This window comes from Lepisosteus oculatus, chromosome 5, assembly GCF_040954835.1.
Source record: "Lepisosteus oculatus isolate fLepOcu1 chromosome 5, fLepOcu1.hap2, whole genome shotgun sequence".
In the NCBI taxonomy this organism is placed as follows: domain Eukaryota; kingdom Metazoa; phylum Chordata; class Actinopteri; order Semionotiformes; family Lepisosteidae; genus Lepisosteus; species Lepisosteus oculatus.
The window spans coordinates 6,043,023-6,063,006 of record NC_090700.1 but is presented as its reverse complement, the minus strand read 5'-3'; the positions used below and the strand labels follow the sequence as shown (position 1 = coordinate 6,063,006).

General features: G+C 50.7%; 1 protein-coding gene across 1 annotated transcript; it reads left to right on the top strand.

Moving 5' to 3' along the window:
- The first annotated feature begins 490 nt into the window (after positions 1–490).
- On the top strand, positions 491–19,813 carry prdm15 (PR domain containing 15). Its single transcript, XM_069189971.1, has 26 exons — positions 491–553; positions 1,590–1,636; positions 1,935–2,028; positions 3,808–3,961; positions 4,273–4,425; positions 4,677–4,779; positions 5,428–5,535; positions 5,962–6,054; positions 6,535–6,756; positions 6,963–7,131; positions 7,533–7,654; positions 8,286–8,380; positions 8,630–8,717; positions 9,227–9,394; positions 9,570–9,664; positions 10,209–10,340; positions 10,780–10,923; positions 11,149–11,312; positions 11,910–11,989; positions 12,850–12,969; positions 13,348–13,479; positions 14,397–14,480; positions 15,383–15,558; positions 15,850–15,930; positions 16,135–16,338; positions 17,222–19,813. The coding sequence occupies exons 2-26, from the start codon at positions 1,606–1,608 to the stop codon at positions 17,741–17,743; spliced, it is 3,534 nt and encodes a 1,177-aa protein (XP_069046072.1). The 5' UTR covers positions 491–553; positions 1,590–1,605; the 3' UTR covers positions 17,744–19,813.
- The last annotated feature ends 171 nt before the right edge of the window (positions 19,814–19,984 follow it).

Below are 19,984 nucleotides of genomic sequence, written 5' to 3'. Positions count from 1 at the left end.
TGTTAGGGCACAGGACAATAAAGCCTAGTTTGCCCTTCTAGAAGTGCAGCAAGGACACAGGAAACGCCAAAAGATCACATTTCTCACTCTTGACTGTGTTCCTTTCTGACTTAAGGGGTCAGAGGTGCATTATCTACCTCTCTTTCCAGTTTTCTACATAAATCGACATTGTATGATGGTCTGTGCAAAGTTACTACAAGATTGGATTGTGTATCTCTTTCCATGTCCCCAATATTATGCAATAATAACTGCAGCACCTCTCCTGTCTAATGTTTCATGACAGTTTTTCGAATCACAGCTGGTAGTACGGACCAGTCCGCATCAACCTGTTCTCTTGTTAAAAGCCTGTGACGGTATTTTGTGTTGGTGATAATCCTAAACGCTAATATACAGTACTAGTACAACGCAGTTGCAAGAAAAGGGGAACATGAAAAAAAAGACTACGATTCCCATAACACCCTTCAACTTGCTTGTTTCCGGTCCTGCGCGGTTTCTGGAGCGGATTGGAACCCGGAGTCAGGATTCGAGTAAATTGTGGTCGTTTGGCGAGCAGGTAATAGCTGTATTGCACACTCGCGTTGTTTTCGCGTGGGAGATTTAGGCTAGTCCGTGGCGGACGATGTTTGTAGTGCGCCGGCGGTGTGAATTAACTGCCCAGAGGGGAGCGCCTTGGCCGTATTTGACATTCGTGCGCGCTAGCTCCCGATGCGATTTTCGTCTCCATTCCATCCGCCATGCCGACTGTTCTTTGTCACATTGGCTCTGCCGAGCTGAGGAGCGGGCGTGCTGAGATCAGAGTTAAAACCCGGCTGGAGTTTTGGAATCCGGTGAAATCCCGGATCCCGTCTCGGTCGGATCCTGTTATTTGTGTGCATGCGGCGTGTTTGTATGTTCATAGGAGGCACCGTGCCTGCGAGCTTTTTAGTGAATTGGCCCCGTAGTGTCAGACTGACCCCGCGGTGCAGCGCAAGATTTGCACGGTGCAGCTCGCTTGCACGGTGCACACGTTTTAGGACGGAGCATCTTTTCTAGCGCCGGTTTTTTTTTTTTTTTTTAGATTTTAAGTTCCCTCCATTGGTGTATCAAACCCAAGTTTTTGTTTTTGTTTTGTTTTTTGTCCCCGAACAATTTTAGCGTCCTTTAACCTTTTAATGTTTTCAAAGCGAACAGCTGCAGTGCTGTGCCAATCTGTTGCATTAACAATTTAATAATTTTGATAAGAAATTACGGGCTTCCCGTTGTACTCTGTATGCAATTAAACTGGTAGAATACAAAGGCATGGTAAGGAGTTCTTGTACTGTAGACATGACTTACAAAGTGCATTAGGCATAAGCAATTTCCCAATTGATGCAAAACTACAGAATAGTTATATTAGTTATATAAGTTAATAGTTTTTTTTAAATGTCACTTTATCGCCTCATATCTCAGAATGAAGTAACAAGCTCGATCTTCCCAGTAGCTGGTGTCCTGCTTAAATGTAGGAGCCTGCGAGTAGCAAAACCTGGAATGGCTCAAATTGCTACACAACTGGGGGGGGTGATTTCCATCCCTGTAGTTTTGGTTTGGCTAGATGATGTCTTTTCGCTTAGTTTGCAGGTCTGCAGGATGGCAGAGCAGCCGCCAGAGGAGTATGTCTGTAAGTACTGAAAAAATAAAGACTTTGTCCGTGTGCACAGCTGTCCCAGCGAGCTTAGAAGAATTGTGTTTTATCTTTATTTTACCGGGTACTCCTTGGTGATTTTAAAACGTTCTTTCCAGCCTCGTTTTCTTTCTCTGTGCTTCGGCTCTGCCGACGTCTTTCTTCGGACTGCTGGCTAATGTCATCTCGGCCTCGGCTTGTCAGGCACCCTGGTGTTCGCATCCGGGCTGTGCTGTCTGTCCTTTGAGTTGAAAGCAGTCGCTAGAATCCTGTTGCTTTCCCCGGCCTCTGTCAGGGTGCGAGGACTGCGGACAGTACCACGACTCGGAGTGTCCTGAGCTGGGCCCTGTGGTGACCGTCAGGGACTCCTTTGTCTTGAGCCGAGCCAGGTGAGTAGAACTGCCTAGTACCGACCCTCTGTCTCGCTGTGCTCCTGAGGGTACCAGCCAGTACCGACCCTCTGTCTCGCTGTGCTCCTGAGGGTACCGGCCAGTACCGACCCTCTCTCACACTGTCCTGAGAGTACTGCAGCTATATCGCTCTATATCACTGGAGCTCAGCCTGGTCAATCCATGGATGGGAGACCTCCTGGGAAAGCTAAGGCTGCTGCTGGAAGAGGTTTCAGTGGGGCCAGCAGGGGGCGCTCACCCTGCAGGCTGTGTGGGTGCTTATGCCCCAGTACAGTGACGGGGACACCATACTGTAAAAGAGGCACTGTCCTTCGGATGAGACATAAAGCCGAGGACCTGACTCTCTGTGGTCATAAAAAATCCCAGGGCGTTTCTTGAAAAGAGTAGGGGTCTAAAGAAATACTATAGGTTAATTTGCCTGTTGGGGAAAAAGTGTGTTTGTCTGCCTTGTGATAGACTTGCATCCCATCCAGGGTGTATCCTGCCTTAATCCCAGTGCTAATTCGGATAGGATCCTGCTCCCACGCAATCCTGAGTTGGAAAGAGTTGTAAGAAAATGGATGGATTCCTCTCACCACCTTCAGAGACTCTTGTGACCTGTTTGTGCCACAGCATCGTGGCTGTAACTGCTGGCGTCACACGAGGGGGAGAGACATTATCGACCTCTCTTTTGTTTTTGCTGTTGTATTGAGGTTCAGGCATGTGATCGGCATCACTTGTATCTTAGGGTGGAACACGCATTCAAGCCAGTAAACGAACACAGAGAGACGGGTTAATTCGCTTCTTCATGCACGCTGTTCAAGAGCGTAGGGGCTGAGAGACTTGCACCCTCCAGGGGGAGTGAGACAGTGTCGTTTTAACTTCGTTATAAATCAGGATAAATACTCACTTCGGGGAATCACTCTCGTCAGCACAGCTTAATGCGGCACGAGGACGGTTTTGCTCATTAAAAATTTTACCTTTGCTGCCATTGGTAGCAAATTGGTTTTCCCTGCAGTCGCTGCCGTGCTCCCGAACTATTGATATGTGAAACGTACCGTGTGTGGCCTGATGGCTTTCCGACAGAGATCGCAGGAGGACCTCCTGAGGGACAGCGCCAGTTTAAAATAACCCGCTGCTTCTTCATGTCCTCCAGAGCCCTGCTGTTCCCCTGCTCTCTTGCTGTGGGACTCTGGCCTTCCCTCTCTTTCGACCTCCCTCCTGCTCCTCTGATTTGTAAACTGCAGGGCGCTGCACTGCGTCTTCCTGTCTGCCGCTAATTAGACCTGACACCTGGCGCCGCTCCTCACAGGCAGCTCCAGACGAAGTGTGGGCCTTGTCGTGTGTGCACACGCTCTGGGTTCTTTCAGGAGAACCGCTCCTCTCTTTCCTCTCTTGTGAACCATGCCCGTCGCGTTTATAGACATTTCATGAAGGATGAGCGTACACGCTCATGTTGCATTTTCTTCAAGTTTTATCTTTCTCAAGTCGGGACCGGCAGACAACAGAGCAATTTTAAAACCTCTGGGTTAACCGAAAACTGGAAAGCTGGTGTTCAGATTAGCACAGGCCGTCACTTGTGTGCGGTTTAGACAATGTGTGATGTCACTGTCACCCTGTGCACAAAGGGGTATTATAAGCTCAGCTATCTGAAACCAAATGGCTGGTCTTTATCAGCGACTTATACCATGTCAAAGCTCAGTGTCCTGAGGAAGCCTTTGATTCTGTTTCTGCGGGGGCCCAGAACGATGTGTCTTGCTCTGTTCCCTGCGGCCCCAGATCCTCCCTGCCGGACAGTCTGGAGATCAGGCAGGCCAGTGAAGGGCAGGAGGGGGTGTTCGCGCTGCAGCTGCTGGTGAAGAGGACGCGGTTCGGGCCCTTCGAGGCCAAGAGAGTGGCCCAGCTGGCGAAGGACGTGCCATTCCCTCTCAAGGTGGGTCTGCGGCATCTGCACTTCACCTTCGAAAGACTGCAACGCGCTCAGTGGGAGATTTAAGTGCGACTGCTGCTCTGGACTTGTGTTCCCTGCTCTGTCCGTTTTAAAGCTCCTTTATTAGATTATTTTTACCTGGGCTCCCCAACATTTTTCGTAGTGCCCTGTGCCGTGTGCGCACCCCCATCTTGTTTCCTGTTGTTTTTGGGTGTGTTTCCGGGAGCAAAGGAGAAATGGCCTGGAGGGTTTGAACCTAGGCTGGGCTCCACGTCCCGCCCTCTCCTCCTCCTCATCGCTGTGTGCGCCAGCAGGTCTTCCAAAAGGACGGGGCGGTGATCTGCTTCGACACCGCCAACGAGGACGACTGTAACTGGATGATGCTGGTCCGGCCCGCCTCCGATTACAAGCAGCAGAACCTGAACGCTTACCAGCAGGACGATGAGGTCTACTTCAACACCTCCCAGGTACGGCGTCCCGTCCAGGCCTCGGTCCCACTTGAAAGGAAGGGGGTGCACCATGATTCATCTGATGTGCATGTTCAGTAACAGAGCAGGTGACAGCTGAGTTTGACTGCAGTGGACCCAGATCCTCTGCAAGTCGGTTAGAGGTTTTGACTTAAAACACCCTTTTCCTTAAGGAAAAAAAAGCAGCCCCCTCCTGCTCCAGGAGGGACAGGAGAGCCTGACCTGTTGCCTGGCCTTGTTTCCCCTGGCAGGATGTTCAGCCTGGATCGGAGCTGAGGGTGTGGTATGGGGCCTTCTATGCCAAGAAGATGGAGAAGCCGGTCCTGAAGCCGCTGATCATATCATCTACCACAGGTACCCGCGCAACACAGCTGTGTGGGAACTGGCGTGAACTCCCGGTATTCACCGCCTGGCAGCTCGACGTGTGTGGTTTGGAAATCCGTGGCTTTGTCTTCACGCCCTCCCGCTCAGGGAAGCGGGTGCTGTGCAGCTGTGTTTTGTCACTGATGTTTATTTCACGAGGGTTCATGAAGTTCAGCACGGGGGCATCACTGGACATTAAATACGTCCATCCATTTTCTAACCACAGTTCAGGGTCGCAGGGGAGCTGGAGTCTATCCCAGCAAGCAACGGGCACAAGGCAGGGTGCACCCTGGACGGGACACCATGGACAGGGCAGACATAGACACGCACACATAATCCCAGAAACCAGTTATCCTACCGGTATGTCTTTGGACTGTGGGTGGAAACGGGAGCACCCAGAGGAAACTCACGCAGACCCAAGGAGAACATGCAAACTCCAAGCAGACAACACCGCAGGAATTGAAGCCAGGGCTCCAGTGCTGGGAGGCAAGACTGCTAACCCTTTGTCTCCATGCCTCTTGCGTTACATACATGGAACAAAATATGAACGTACTGTAGATAGCAGTGTCCACTGCATTGATCCATTTATATTAAAAACAGAATGTTCCCCACCTCACCTGCCCTGTAATTTTCCTCCAGATGTTGCAAGTTCACCCACGAGGCTGGCTGGGGGTAATGTGGTGAAGAGTGGGGCCACAGCGTCCCCACCCTGCGGAGAGACCGACCCCCAAGTCTCCCCAGACACAGGTGAGGCAGTGGGGAGGGGAAGCACAGGTGTCTTCTCTCAGCTGCCATTGGAGAGGCAGCAGGTATTGGGAGCAAAGACGATGAGCGGTGTTTTTGGCAGATTAGTTAAATGACGGCTTTTTGGATCATTTTATTATGAAAGACAGTAAAACTTCCTCTCTCCATCACCTTCTCCCCCTGTGATGTTCTTAACAAATGTGTGGTCGTCGAAATTGTAATTAACGCGGGTTTGCACAGACGGTTGCCCTGTGTTCTTATTTTCGACAAACACACGTTTTGACTTGACTGCAGAGCTTGCTTTACCAAGGGGCTGAAGCTGTTGGACAGAACGTGTTTCGTCTGCGGGGCTGATTCGCTGGGGCGAGGAGACGTGTCCTGCAGCGTGGTGACATGCTCGTGCCTCTGATGCTCTGTTCGTTTCCTCAGCCGTCCAGGGAGGCTCCACACAGGGCCTGGAGTGTAACCAGTGGACCTGCAAGCTGTGCTCAGCTGTGTTCCTGGAGCCGCATCTTCTCACAGGTGAAGGGCTCTCCAGAACGCTTCAAAGCCCCATCCCCAGAAAAGAACCTTATCTTTATCCCAGTCATTTCACCAGTCGGAAATCACTGCACTTTTTATTGCAATTACTACCTCGCAGGTATTCTCAAAGCACAGGGTTCTACATACAGGTGTCTGCAGAATTCTTGGGCCCCCCTGGTAAAACTGCATGTTTCACTGAGAGTCTAAAGGCCAAAGAAGTTAAGGGTGCCCAGACATTTGCACATGCCACATTCACTGTTTTTTTTCTTTTTCAATCTGTTAAATTCAACAAATAAATAGTCATTGTGTATTCAAATGTGCAGAAATGTCAGTAGGGACAGCTCTGAGACCTCTGCGCAGCGGCGAAGACCTTTTCATTTGGGCTCTTACCAGTGAACCAAGCTTCGAGGCAGAAATCGGCTCCGGCCTACTGCTCCATTTTTTTTTATTCCCACCGTTTTGTTCTCCTCTTCGCTTCAGAGCATCTGCTGAGTCACCTGCAGGAGGTCAAAGTGGTGCCCCAGCCCTCGGGGGACCCCACTGTCCAGCAGGAAGAGAAAGGGGCGCCACCCGACCCCCTGCTGCTCCCCGAGGTCACCCCCGCCCCTCCAGACCCCAGGAAAAAGCAGGCTCGGGTACGGAAGCCCAAAATGCCCAAAATAGGCCCCACGCCGCTCCAGTCGCAGGCGAACGTGAGCAGAGGTCAGTGGGTGAATTTTGTTACGTTGTTATGCGTGAATGCAAGTCGGCTTCAGGAGAAAAAAAAGGAATTTTATTCTTTTCTTAATCCTAGGCCGTAGCAGAACTCTTTTATGTTTTGTCCTCGGCCTTTCGCGAAGTGTATTGCTCCTTAACGGGAGTCAGAGGGGTAGCCCCATCCTGACGGGCCGCTCTGTCTGTTTTCAAAGCCTGCGGCCTTGCCGCCGTCCCGCCGGCCGTCCCCATCGAGCAGGTCCTCAGTGCCATGCCTCCGGACGTCGGGCTGGCGCTGCTCCAGGCCCCGGACATCGTGATCGGCGAGGACGGCGTGCCCGGCAAGCTGCAGAGGATGACCCGCACTCTGCTGCCCACTGGGAAGTAAGAGCTCCCCCAAAGCCTCCGGGCCGCGGCCTTCCGGGTCAATGAGACAGGTCGTCCTGGGCGAGAGAGAGAATTCCCCTGTCTTCCGTACCCCGCCACACTGCTGCCAATCCAGACACAACGCAGGAAGTGACATCACTTGGTCCAGCAGTAGTCTATCCCCGCGATGGTATCTCGCAGTCTGATCAGTCTCATCCACACGCGAGGGGCTCTGGGCTCATCCGGGCTGCAGAGGCGCGAGGCATGAAAGTGTTTGCCTTGGTAGCGTTCCTTTTTAATAAACAGAAAAGCCCGCATAAAAGCTCTTTTTACCACGCGTCCCAGTTCTGCCTTGTGTAGAGGATAGTAGGAACTCACCTGCAAGAGGCAATCACCGAGTCTCTCTTCTCCTGACACAGGCCTGGCATCCGGAAGAGATTCATGAGGCAAGGAGGGGACCACAAGCGAGTCTATCAGTGCAGCCTATGCAACAAGGTCTTCCAGAACAGCAGCAACCTCAACCGGCACATTCGTTCCCACGGTAACGCGGCCTACTCCGCCCTGCCTCCTCCTCACTGCCACTTCCTCCAGACTCCTTTATGCCCGACTGCGACTCAAATATTTTGTAATTATATGTGGAGCCAGGGAACAGAATGAACAGGCTGGGGAAACGGAGAGGTCAGGAGGGGTTACAGGAAGTGACAAGGGACTGGAGACAGACTGGGGGAGAGTATGGTAAATACAGCCTTAGGTAAGAACCAGTGTTTTGACATGCGTCCAGGGAGCTACTTGGAACCAGTGGAGGGAAAAGCTCCAATGTGTAGGCACCGTAGAGTGCTTTCTCTGAGCTTTGAAGATTTGAAGAGGTAAATGGAGGATGTATTATTGTCTGATACATCATGTTATTGGTATTACAGTTGCATGTTTTTCTTGGAACTAAATAACTCTGTAGGTTATTGACTGTGTATTGAAAGGGATTTGTTTCCTAAACTGGGTAACTAATACAACCATCAGCCATGTAGAGCTTTTGTGATGAACTTTTGTGATCTTGGGATTTCATCATCCGGCTGTTTGCGTTTTTGAGTATTACGTGACGCTTGTCCTGGACAGGGGTTTAACCCGGATACTGATGTGGACTGGCCGGTGTTTTCTTTTCTCTCCCTTCCTGCAAGGCGACAAACTTTTCAAATGTGACGAATGCGACAAGATGTTCAGCCGGAAGGAGAGCCTGAAGCAGCACATCTCCTACAAACACAGCAAGAACGAGGTAGGACTGCCACTGGAGAAGGTCGCCTCCGAGCCACTGCCTCTTTTTATTAACAACCACCTTTCACACACACACACATCCCGGGAAGACTATCGGACATTCTCCCCTCGGGAATTTGAGCCCCATTTCTGCAGCGATGCCAGTGTGGCAGATCCGCATGAGATAAGAGACCTAGACCTTGTTGTTTGCTCACTGTGCCTTTCTGGTTTTCACACAGCGGTCTGTTTTGTTGTGAACTCTCGCCCCCAGGCGGACCTGGAGTACAGGTACAAGTGTGCCACCTGTGAGAAGGCCTTCAGAGTGGAGAATGCCTTGAAGTTCCACAACTGCAGAACAGGTGTAGGAATCTGTGAAAGTTGTATTAACTTTTTTTTATGCACATGCATTTTTCTGTTTCCCCCCTTTTTTTTTCCTTGGGACATTTCTGGATGTATCTGTTTCTTTATTATATATCATGCAATTGTACAAATATTGCATTTGTACTGTTTCCTGTGTGTCTTTTCCTGCATCATCACTGTGTTCCTTTCCATAGTAGACTTGGCAATGCGTCAAGAAATTGGTGCCAGACCCGACACTAGAGGGTTCTGTAGAACTATTACGGCTGTCAGTAGTAGGAAGATGGTTTTTTTGTTTCCTATAAAGGAAGGACACCTTTGAGTAGCTGAAAAGAACGAGATTTTGCTGCAATATGCACAGAGCGATAACATCTTTCAGAGATGCAGGGGCTTAGGAGTGATCGGTGTGACCCTTTGGCACTGAAAAGGGAAGTGTTTTGATTGTGAAGACGTGGGGTTGGCTCAGCTCAGGATGGTCACCCCCGCGGCTGCCCGGCTCCTCTCCCCCCAGACGACAAGACCTTCCAGTGTGAGATCTGCTCCCGCTTCTTCTCCACCAACAGCAACCTGTCCAAGCACAAGAAGAAGCACGGCGAGAAGCTCTACGCCTGCGAGATCTGCAACAAGATGTTCTACAGGAAAGACGTCATGCAGGACCATCAGAGGAGGCACATCGTGGGTGAGCCGGGAGAGGCCTCGGGGGGCTGGGGGCGGATCCGCGCCCGCAGGCGTGCGGGGTAGCTCTCGAGCCGCAAGTGCCCCACAGTCGCTGGGGTACAGGCAGGGCTGGCGGGAGGTCCTAGACCCGAGGCTTACTGCAGGTGTTCACGGCCGTCTCTGCGACTCCTCTCCAGGTCCCAAACACATGAAGCGGGAGGAGCTGGAAGCGAACGGTGAGGAGGGCACGAAGTACAGGAAGGAGCCCTCGGCGTGTCCCATCTGCGGAAAGGTGGGCCAACCCATCGCTAGCCTCCTTAGAAGTTCACGGCACAGCGTTCACAGTTTGCAGTGCCGTAAACTGTTTTGTTTTTGGTGCTCTGTAGTGTGACTGACGAGTGCAGACAAAGTAACCAGATCTAGATAGACTACAAAACCTTCTGATGGCCTTTCCCTTAGCCCCCCTTTTTTTAAATTGCATTATTTCCCATTGATTTTGCTCGCTTCTGCAGCTGGCGGTATAGTTGGGGTACATTTTTTATTTCAGTCCACTAGGTGGCAACATCACTCGGAGAGAGGAACACGCATAGCTGTTGCAGCAGAGCAGCGTTGAACAGTGCTTGAAGTCACCTCTGTTTCTGTTGGAGTTGGAGTCGGGGTCAACACTTTCTTAGTTTTGTCCTAAAAATTGTTTGCAGCCTGATTCCAGGCTTTTCAATTGATTGTCCTCTTTACTGGCGCTGCAGGCGCGAACAAGTCCACCGGGGGCTTGTAGCAGGCTGCAGCTGCGCCGTGCCATGTCATGACCCTCTCTGCTCTGCCGCTGTGGCTGCCAGGTCTTCTCCTGCAGGAGCAACATGAACAAGCACCTGCTGACCCACGGCGATAAGAAGTACACCTGTGAGATCTGCGGCCGCAAGTTCTTCCGCGTCGATGTCCTCCGAGACCACATTCACGTGCACTTCAAGGTAGGAGCCCAGGAGAGGCTTTCGGTGAGACTGCATCTTGTGCAGCGACTTGCAGAGCTCAACGCCAGTTGTCAGGAGTTTGATACTCCCCTACGAAAGCATGAGGGAACCCTGCCTGAACCAGTAATCGTCTTTCATGGATTCCTTGAGTTGTTGTACCCCAGCTTTGCCTCAGGGGGTGGGAATTTTGTGTTTCCTGTTTTTTATTAGTATTTTTAACGAGAATGGCAGTATTTTTCTTCAGACGTCTGCACTTGTAGGCCTCTCTGTGGTGTTAAGATAGTGTGGAAGAGCTTCGGTGAAGAGCCGGGTGAACATGCAGGAGCGCTTGCAGCTGGAAGTGTCTCGCGCAGTTCCTGGGGGTGGGGGCGGGGGAACAGGCTGTGTGGGACGCTGGTGGTGTTGGCGTGACCCGCCCCTCCCTCCCTCCCTCCTGCAGGACATCGCTCTGATGGACGAGCAGCAGAGGGAGCAGTTCATCAGGAAGATCGGCATCTCGGTGGACGACAGCGACGGCAACTCGGACGAGGAGGAAGTGGAGGACGACCCCGAGCTCCACAAGTACAGCTGCAAGAAGTGTCAGGTGAGCCGAACCCCCAGATATCAGAAAAGGGGGATCCCGGGACCAGTGTGTCCTGTGCAGACCCCACTAAGGAAAGGCCACGTCCTGTAAGTGGGGAATAAAAACAAGCGGCCTGCAGTCCCATCCCGGCGAGAGCTGGCTGCACTGATGAGCAGGTTTCACGAGGCGTTCTCTTCCCAGAGGGCCGTGGGGCGTGATGGCGTGACGTGCGTCTTGTCTCCCTAGGTGACCTTTGCAAAGGGCAGGGACTACCTGCGGCACATCATGGACCTGCACAAGGAGAGGGGCTACGGCTGCATCATCTGCAACCGGCGCTTCGCCCTCAAGGCCACCTACAACGCGCATCTCGTCATCCACCGCGAGCAGCTGCCCGACCCAGCGGTGCAGCGGTGAGGGGGGCAGAGGGAGGCCAGACGTCATGCCTGGGTTCAGTCAGTGGGTGTGTGTGGGGGCTGCTTTTATAAGACTGTCGGCATGTGTGAATGGTTTGCTTCTCCCAGTCTCCCCGAACTCGTATCCTGGTCTTCACCAGCTGAAGTAGTGTGAGAAGCCTTAGACTGCTGTTCATTGTTGTTATTGGTTGTTGGTGGTTAGTATATTAGGTAGTGTCATTGAAAACAGAGAGAGAGCAGGTAGATAAGGAGGATTTACCTTTATTTGAATAATTTGTTTTGTGTTTTTTGGGGGGTTTTGTTTTCTGGTGTGGGGGACTGGGAGCACTGTAAATAGACTGCACTTGTTTTGCTTGGGTGCTTTTGCGGCAGAGCCAGTCTGGTATAAAACGAACCTACTCTGGCCTTGCTCAGGCCATCGTGTGACATTTTAGGCTGAAGTCATCTCAAAGCCTGAGCATCCCAGTGTATCACACCCATGGCTACCTTCATAATGATTTGGATTTACGGAAGCCCTCAGGGTCACCATCGGTGCCTGATGATCAAAGAAGCAAAAGTGAATCTCGGCTGAGATTCGTCGTCTTGCCCTTTCAGGTACATCCATCCATGCGAGATCTGCGGACGGATTTTTAACAGCGTTGGCAACCTGGAAAGACACAAGATCATCCACACAGGTGGGCTGTCGGTGGTGGTAGTTTGTGTGATCGCACACAGGGCTCCAGTCCACTGTGTACTGGACCGACGACAGCTGCTTGTGAATCACTGAACTAACTATGGAACGAAAGAACTGTCCTTTGTTGCTGATCTCCTTAGCTTGTATCTCCTGTAGGTCTGAGACCTTAGCTCATCCGAGTGAAAAGAGATTTGTGGTTTCCGAAAGATCAAACAGCTGTGTCAAAATGTTAAATACTGCTAAAAAAGCAGTATCCTGTGCTTGTGAAAAGGAACTTTCTAAACATGGTTAAGCTCTGTGCATGCTGAAGAAGTGAGACACACCCGTTGTGTGGAGAGTTCACAAGAGTGACAGTGTGGCATTACAGAAGGCGAGACTAATTTTATTTGTCAAAAATCACATTATATTACATATTAGTAAGGCGATTCTGATATAAGCTATAAATACATATGCAGGAGTCTCTGCCCCCTCTCTCTCTTAAACACTTAATTTATAGTAATTTAGGGGGATGCTCTGAGGTATAAAAACTGCTTGGAATATGATTTTGGTGTGTCGCTGTTATTGTCCCCAAAACAGCGGGGCCATTTTCTTATGAAACATACGCATTTTGAATCTTTGATTAACTGCGCTGTGACTTGCCGACATTACAGCACAAGAGACAAAGCAGAATCGCTCCTGCGATTACATGTTCATGGAGCATCTGGATGAAAGAGCTGCATCCTGTCTGATGTGTCTGAGGACCCGAAAGTAAAGCATTGTGACTCTGCTAAAAAAGATAATCTCATCGACTCTTCTGCTGAAGCTTTGTGGTGAAGTGTTTTGTCGCCACACTCGGGTTTAAAGTGCTCTGTCCCCCCGCAGGAGTGAAGAGTCACAGCTGTGATCAGTGCGGGAAATCGTTTGCCAGGAAGGACATGCTGAAGGAGCACCTGAGGGTCCACGACAACATCCGGGACTACCTGTGTGCCGAGTGCGGCAAAGGTACTGCCCCTTCCAAACCCTTCTGCTGCCCCACGCCACACAGCGCGATGAGGAGGGCTGAGCAGCAGCTGCAGAGAAACTCTCAGTGCGGCTGCAGGTCATGAGAGGGGGACAGATGAAGCTGACAGGTTTACCTCGTCTCTCTTTCACTTTTCTGAGGACAGCAGCAGGCTTTTATGCTTGAAGATGGGCAAAATTTCCCATACAAAAACAGGCATTTTTATGAATGGTCAGTAACAGCTTGTTACCATATATGGTGTAGACAAGATCAGAAGGTTAGGCAGTCAGGCCAGCCTTGGGTAATTAACCAAGAAACCTGCCAGGGTGGTGTTGCCTTAAGACTTCAGCCTGCAGCTCTCTCCCTGTTCCTGTGGCTAGGAATGAAGACCAAGCATGCCCTGCGTCATCACATGAAGCTGCACAAGGGCATAAAGGAGTACGAGTGCAAGGAGTGCAACCGCAAGTTTGCACAGAAGGTCAACATGCTGAAACACTACAAACGACACACCGGTGAGCCTAAACCTGAGCCAGCTGATACACACTGTCTCACACCCCCCAGCACAGCTACAGACTCCAGCTCTGCAGGGACAGCGGCTCTGCGCAAGAGCGAGGCTGTCTGAATGATTTTTAAAGCACGAAGTCGTGTTCTTGACATGCTTTGTAAGGACCAGGACCTCCTGTGAACGTCAGCTGTTTCTGAAGGAGGCACTGAAGGGCCTTTGACTTCTGTGATAGAGTGTGTCACGAGAGGGTCCTGTGATGATCTTATGTGTTTGTGAGCCAGGCCCAGCCTGCTTCTTCTCCTCGCAGGTAGATATCAGCGGTGCTCCATATTCCAGGAGAATTACCTGTGCTTGGAAAGCCTGCGATCTAGTCTTCCAGTAACACAGCAGGCCATAGTAGTCTCCCAACAGCTGACATTATAGGACCTTACAAAATTGTTTAGAACAACCATTGGAACACTCTTCCGCTTTCACATGCCTTCCAGTCACTTGTTTCCTTTGCAGCTCCTTGTTTCCATCACAGGCTGCTTGTAAAGCATACGAACAGTTGCAGATGAGAGGAGGCCATCAGAATCTCCTCCAGCTGCTTCCTGAAAGAAGTCAAGGTTGCAGCTTGAGTGGCATGGTGTATACCTTGTTCCATACTTCTGCCACCTTTAGGGTGATGAAGTGCCTCCTCTTCTGTTTGAAATGTACTTCCATGTAGTTTCCACCTGTGCCCTGTGTTTCACTGTTTGTTCTGTAGACGCACTCTAGGCTGACACTGTCAAGTCCTTTGAAGGATTAGGATAAACAGGTTTCATGTACCCTGGTAGTCTTGACTGTTGGGAGACTAAAAAGGTTCCATTCCTTGGCCATGATAGTGCTGTGTGTCAGATGTGTTTAATGTGAAAATAATAATGAAAGTATTCTCCCTCTTTGCAGGAGTAAAGGACTTTATGTGCGAGCTGTGTGGCAAGACATTTAGTGAGAGAAACACCATGGAAACACACAAGCTGATCCACACTGGTATGTTACTTGCGTGACATTTCATTGAGTGGAAATCTCCCAAAAAGCTAAATAATAATCTTCTGCTAAAAACTTGTCTCAGCTGCACCCTACCAACACTTAGTGTCAGGAATATCAATACTGTACCTCATTAAAGAGGAGAGCCATTGTTGATAATACGCAGCTTGCTAAACTTTATAAATGTTAGGGGTTTGAAATGACAGGATGTACGCAGAAATGAATAACATAACAGCACTTAAACAAGGGCATTAGAGAAAAGAGACAGAGTAAGGTTTGTATACTGAGCAACAAAAGTATCTTGTTGCTCTGTTCATACATGAATGTTTTTAGAAAAATAAAGCATACAGGTTTTTTTTAACAAGAGCTTTTGGTGTCTTTTCGGTCAAACACTCATTACTGACTGAGAAACACTAATGACTTTGCTACATCATTGCGAGAGTGCGACGGTATTGATCAATTTGGAAAGGAGTGAGAATCGAGGAAGAAACAGGCGGAAAGATTGTGAATATGTAGATTCTGTCTAAAGGACCACCGTCTGCTGTGAAGACCGGAATAAAACAAGGCCTTCATGCACCGGGGTGTTGGAGGCTGGATTATGTCTGTGCACTGTTGCTCCCTGTGTAGGGGGTTCACCTTTTAAAGTGTCTATTAATAATAATACTTCGTAATTCTTTTCTGTCTTTCCTATGTTTTAAGACATGACGTGTTTTTTTTAACATGTGCACTTCAGTTTGGCAGTTTTGCTACGTTTTTTTTACAGTCTCGTTATGTGTATTGCGTGGATTGCACACAACTTGTAAAACCCGGGGGGTGTCTTTATGTATCGCGCTGGCCAGAGGAGCATCTGCACAGCGTGCAGGCTCTGGCCCTGACTCTCTCTGTGGCTCTGTCGCGGTCCGCAGTGGGGAAGACCTGGTCATGCCTGGTGTGCGACAAGAAGTACGTGACGGAGTACATGCTGCAGAAGCACGTCCAGCTGACCCACGACAAGGTGGAGGCGCAGAGCTGCCACCTGTGTGGGACCAAGGTGTCCACCAGAGCCTCCATGAACCGCCACATGCGCCGCAAGCACCCGGAGGTGAGCCAGGGGTCCACCGTCTGCAGCCAGGCAGGGCCCGGCGGGGGGGGCTCAAGCTGTAGGCTCATGGGCGCGGGTTCGCCGTGGGGCCCCTGTCTTTTGGGAACCCGGGACAAGCAGCCCCACCACGCCACGTTGCTGCAGCTGCTTGGGTAGCTCGTTCCAGCTGCCACAGCCCTGTGGGTGATGGGCCAGGTGCTGCTCCTTCGTGACGGAGAAAGAAGCAGGCTTTCTCGGCTGAACACACCCTTTCAAACCGGCGTCTCAGAGCTGTTTCTCTCCTAAATCTAGGTCGTAACCGTGAGAATTGACGATTTGGAACAGTTTCAGGACGCTACGACCATCGATGCCTCCACCATCAGTATTGTACAGGTCAGTGGCGCCGGCTGGGAGGTCCTTGCACGCAGCAGACACCAGCTGAGCTGTTCTCTGGATCCATGTGTCAGTTGGCTTGTACGATATCCATATCCCTCAGTGGGAGCGTGGCTAGGGCGATTCTGCGCCCGGCTACAGGAATGCTCATATCCGTTCCCAGCCGGTTGTTCTCAACCAGCTCGTCCTCCTGTCCTCCCGCAGCCCCCGCTGGCTCTGGACAAGGAGCAGCTGCCGGGGGAGAAGCCGCCCAGGCCCCCCAGGCCGCCCAAGAAGAAAGCGAAGCACGTGGAGGAGGCGGAGCTGCCCGACTCGGATGACCCCGCCTACGGCGAGTTCACCAGCAAAGGGGCGTTCACCGCCGCCGGGGGCGACGAGACCAGCTCCGCAGTGCAGAGCATCCAGCAGGTCAGGCTGACTCCGTGACCCTGACAAGGCCAGACCCCACTGTCTAACCCCCTGCTAACACTAGGCACTGTAACCAAATGGCTGAGTTTCCTGAATCATTAAAGGCCAGCAGCCATATCACTCTGCAACTCACAACTGGCACCCACTGAAGCTCAGCAGCTGTGAGCCTGGTCAGTACCTGGATGGGAGACCTCCTGGGAAAAGCTAAGGCTGCTGCTGGAAGAGATGTTAGTGGGGCCAGCAGGGGGCGCTCACCCTGCAGTCCATGTGGGTCCTAATGCCCCAGTATAGTGACGGGGACACTATACTGTAAACAGGTGCCTACCTTTGGATGAGACTAAAACCGAGGTCCTGACTCTCAAAAAGTTTCTCAAAAAGAGTAGGGGTGTAACCATGCCAAATTTTCCATTGGCGCTTACCAATCATGGCCTCCTAATTATCACCTATGAATTGGCTACATCACTCTGCTCTCCTCCCCACTGAGAGCTGGTGTGTGGTGAGTGTACTGGCGCACTATGGCTGCCGTCGCATCATCCAGGTGGGGCTGCACACTGGTGGTGGTGAAGGGGAGTCCCCATTACCTGTAAAGCGCTTTGAGTGGAGTGTCCAGAAAAGTGCTTTATAAGTGTAAGCAATTGTTAAGGCACAAGCAACTGGATGAGCAAAGCTAGTCAAAAGGCCTCCTTTATCTGTAGGCTTTCTTATCTTATCCCCGTTTCCACTGTTTGCTGCTGCGTCTAACACCCCAGAGAGCTGGCCACCTGGCTGAATCGGAAAACTGACCTATCAACCTGTTTCCTCCGGCCCTCTGTCAGGAACACCTTCAGTTCTCAGTGTTTGTGCTGCCATCACAGCCTCGATTCTCCCTGATGTTCTCGTTTAGGTGGTGGTGCTGGCGGACCCCAGCGTGGCCACCTCGTCCCCCCCCTCCAGCTCGGTGGGGCTGACCAACATCACCGTCACGCCCATCACGACCCAGGCTGCGGCCCAGTTCACCAGCCTGCAGCCCGTGGCGGTCGGCCACCTGGCCCCCGCCGACCGCCCGCTCACCCTGGACAGCTCCATCCTCACCGTGACCTTCGACGCGGTCAGCGGCTCCGCCATGCTGCACAACCGGCCCCCCGAGCTGCCCGCCGACGCGGGGGCCTCCGGCCAGTCGGTGGCGCACTTCATCAACCTCACCACCTTCGTCAACCCCATCGCGCACCCGCTGGAGCACCCCTCGCTCGCCTGGAGGTCGGTCGCGCCCGCCGAGGGGAGCCCTGGCGCCCCGGCCGCTGGAGAGCCCCAGGACGCCCCCTCGCAGTCCGACCCCCCCCAGCAACAGGCCGAGCAGCAGCCTCAAACCCAGGATCCAGCTCAGCAGCCCCAGCCCCCAGCTCAGCAGCAGATGTACAGCTACTAGCCTCTTGCACCAGGTTGAGAGGTGGGGGGGGGGATCCGTGGCCCGGCCTTCGCCGCCAGCCGGGCCCGAGGACCCAAACTGGAGATGAAGATGCTTGTCAAATCCAGCCAGAGGAAAATAAGGCCGTTCGGTGGCGTTTGTGCCATCGCCTGCTACAATCGGCGCACGGGGGAGGTGCCAACACTTCATAGAAAATTTGCAACACTGTGATTACCCAAGACTTCAATCAGTTTCCGTTTCCACCCGCCAGGCTCGGAAAGAAATAAGCGAGGTGTCACCTGCAGCTGAAGACTCCTGGTGTGGGTCGCTTCAAGGGCGGCTTGGGTGCACAGTGTGCTGTGTAAACTGGAAACTGTAAAACTGTAAAGTCTTGTTCTTTTACATGCATGCCTTCCTTTAAGGGAAACCGAGGGCGCTATGTGCTCCAGGGACAGTCCAGGGCAGATCCAGAGGGGAGGGATCAGTGAAGGGAATGTTTCTCTATGGGATAGGGAAGCAAGCCGTAATCGTGCTCTTCAGAACCCCCAGTTCCGATGGGAACCGTTGTCTTCGGCAGCGTCTCAAACAAGTAATTGAAATTCCAAAGCACCTTATCGAAAGCAGCAAACAGGATGCCTGACCTTGGAAGGGCACTTCTGTAGCCTTCGTACTAGATTTACATTCCAGAAGACCAGCTTGATCAGCCTGGCAGTGGCTTAGACTGCTCATTTCCCATAGATTACACGTGCAGAAGCCCAAGCCCCCCCCCACGCAAAATGCAATATGGTTTAGAATGAAATATTCGACATACGTGTCCCTTTGGAGCACACGCAACCCTAGCTGATCTGCACGCAGAAACGATGCGGTAACAAAGGCAGAGTAGCACAAGTAAGTTTCTTTTCCCATCTGCCTTCATTTTCCTGAACGCTGTTCTGTGCTCCCCTGTATAATCCCGGATGCTGTAGAGGCACATGGAAATGTGGGATGATTCGGAAAAAAAAAAAGACTTTGTTGTATTGTTGTTGCTAGGAGCATATCGATATGTTAACACCCTCGGCAATAGGATGACAGATGAGCCCAGGAGAGTACCCAAATGAAATTGTATGTAAAAAAAAAAAAGTCATTTCAGTGTGTCTTTATCCAACCGTTAATGGCATGGCAAAGGAAGAAAGGACATGCGCTAGTTGTTACAAAACCAAGGAATTTGTGGGTTCAGTAGTGCCCCTTGCCTGGGTAAAGTGTTGTACATCATTTTTACCTTCACGGCTTCGTCCTCTTCTTAAAACTGCCCCCTCCCCCCCAGGGGCGAGAAGGGTGTAGTGAACGTTTTGTGACATTCTCACAAGAAGAGAAGAAGACTGTGTGAGGTTCCACCGATTCCTTTATTCGTCCCGAGTGTATGGTTAGCCACGAATTCAGAGTCTGTTTAACTGGGGTGGGGTGGGGGAATAGAATTCTTCATCAGCTTTAATTGTACTGAACTCTGTCGAATGAATGTGAAAACATTGTGAGCTGCTATCTGTTTTTCTAAAGGAGGATCTGATGGAAGTGTGAGGGAAATGCGTTTTAATAGTGAAGTCCGTAAATGTGGAACAGTACAGAGTTATGACAATGTGGCTGTATGGGACTGAGCAGAGTTCTTGTCAATGAAGCAGAATTCAAATGTATATGAATATTTAGACATTTTTTTACAAGTGGACTTCGGTATGAATTTTATTTTTCTTTTAGACCCTTAATATGTATTCAGTTTAACCAGTTTATAAAAAAAACAGCCCCTTTTCTGTGTTCTGTAATATTTTCCTTTGAATCTATAATATCTATAATGCAATATTATGAAAGGTTTCTTATTCCTGCATTAATAGCTTAGTGAAGGGGTAAAATCAATCATAATAATCAGAAATACAACTGTTTTTAGTATATTTTATGTCACACAGAAGTAACACGCATATACCTAATGTTTTGTAGAATGTGGGGTAATACGATCAGCGGGTTCCAACAATAAATTAGATGGTTTAAACTTCTCACTCTCTTAATTTGAGAATATTACCTGATTACAGTTACCTTCAATAAAAGGCTTTTGGATACTTTAAAGACTTGGTATGGATTCCGTTATTTTTAAAAAACGCAATGGCGACTTCTATCATGAAAGAGTTTTTGTTTGTTTTTTTCATCCATGCCCAGGGATTTAAATTCCACGTCATCTCAACAACCTGAACCATTTCATTATTGACTTACTGGGACCACTTTTAACACCTGCCCCCA

Coding starts and splice junctions, on each gene's coding strand:
- prdm15 (XM_069189971.1), top strand. CDS start 1,606: ATGGCAGAGCAGCCGCCAGAGGAGTATGTCT. Junction 15,559..15,849: donor TGCGCCGCAAGCACCCGGAG/GTGAGCCAGGGG, acceptor TCCTAAATCTAG/GTCGTAACCGTGAGAATTGA. Junction 16,339..17,221: donor CAGTGCAGAGCATCCAGCAG/GTCAGGCTGACT, acceptor GTTCTCGTTTAG/GTGGTGGTGCTGGCGGACCC.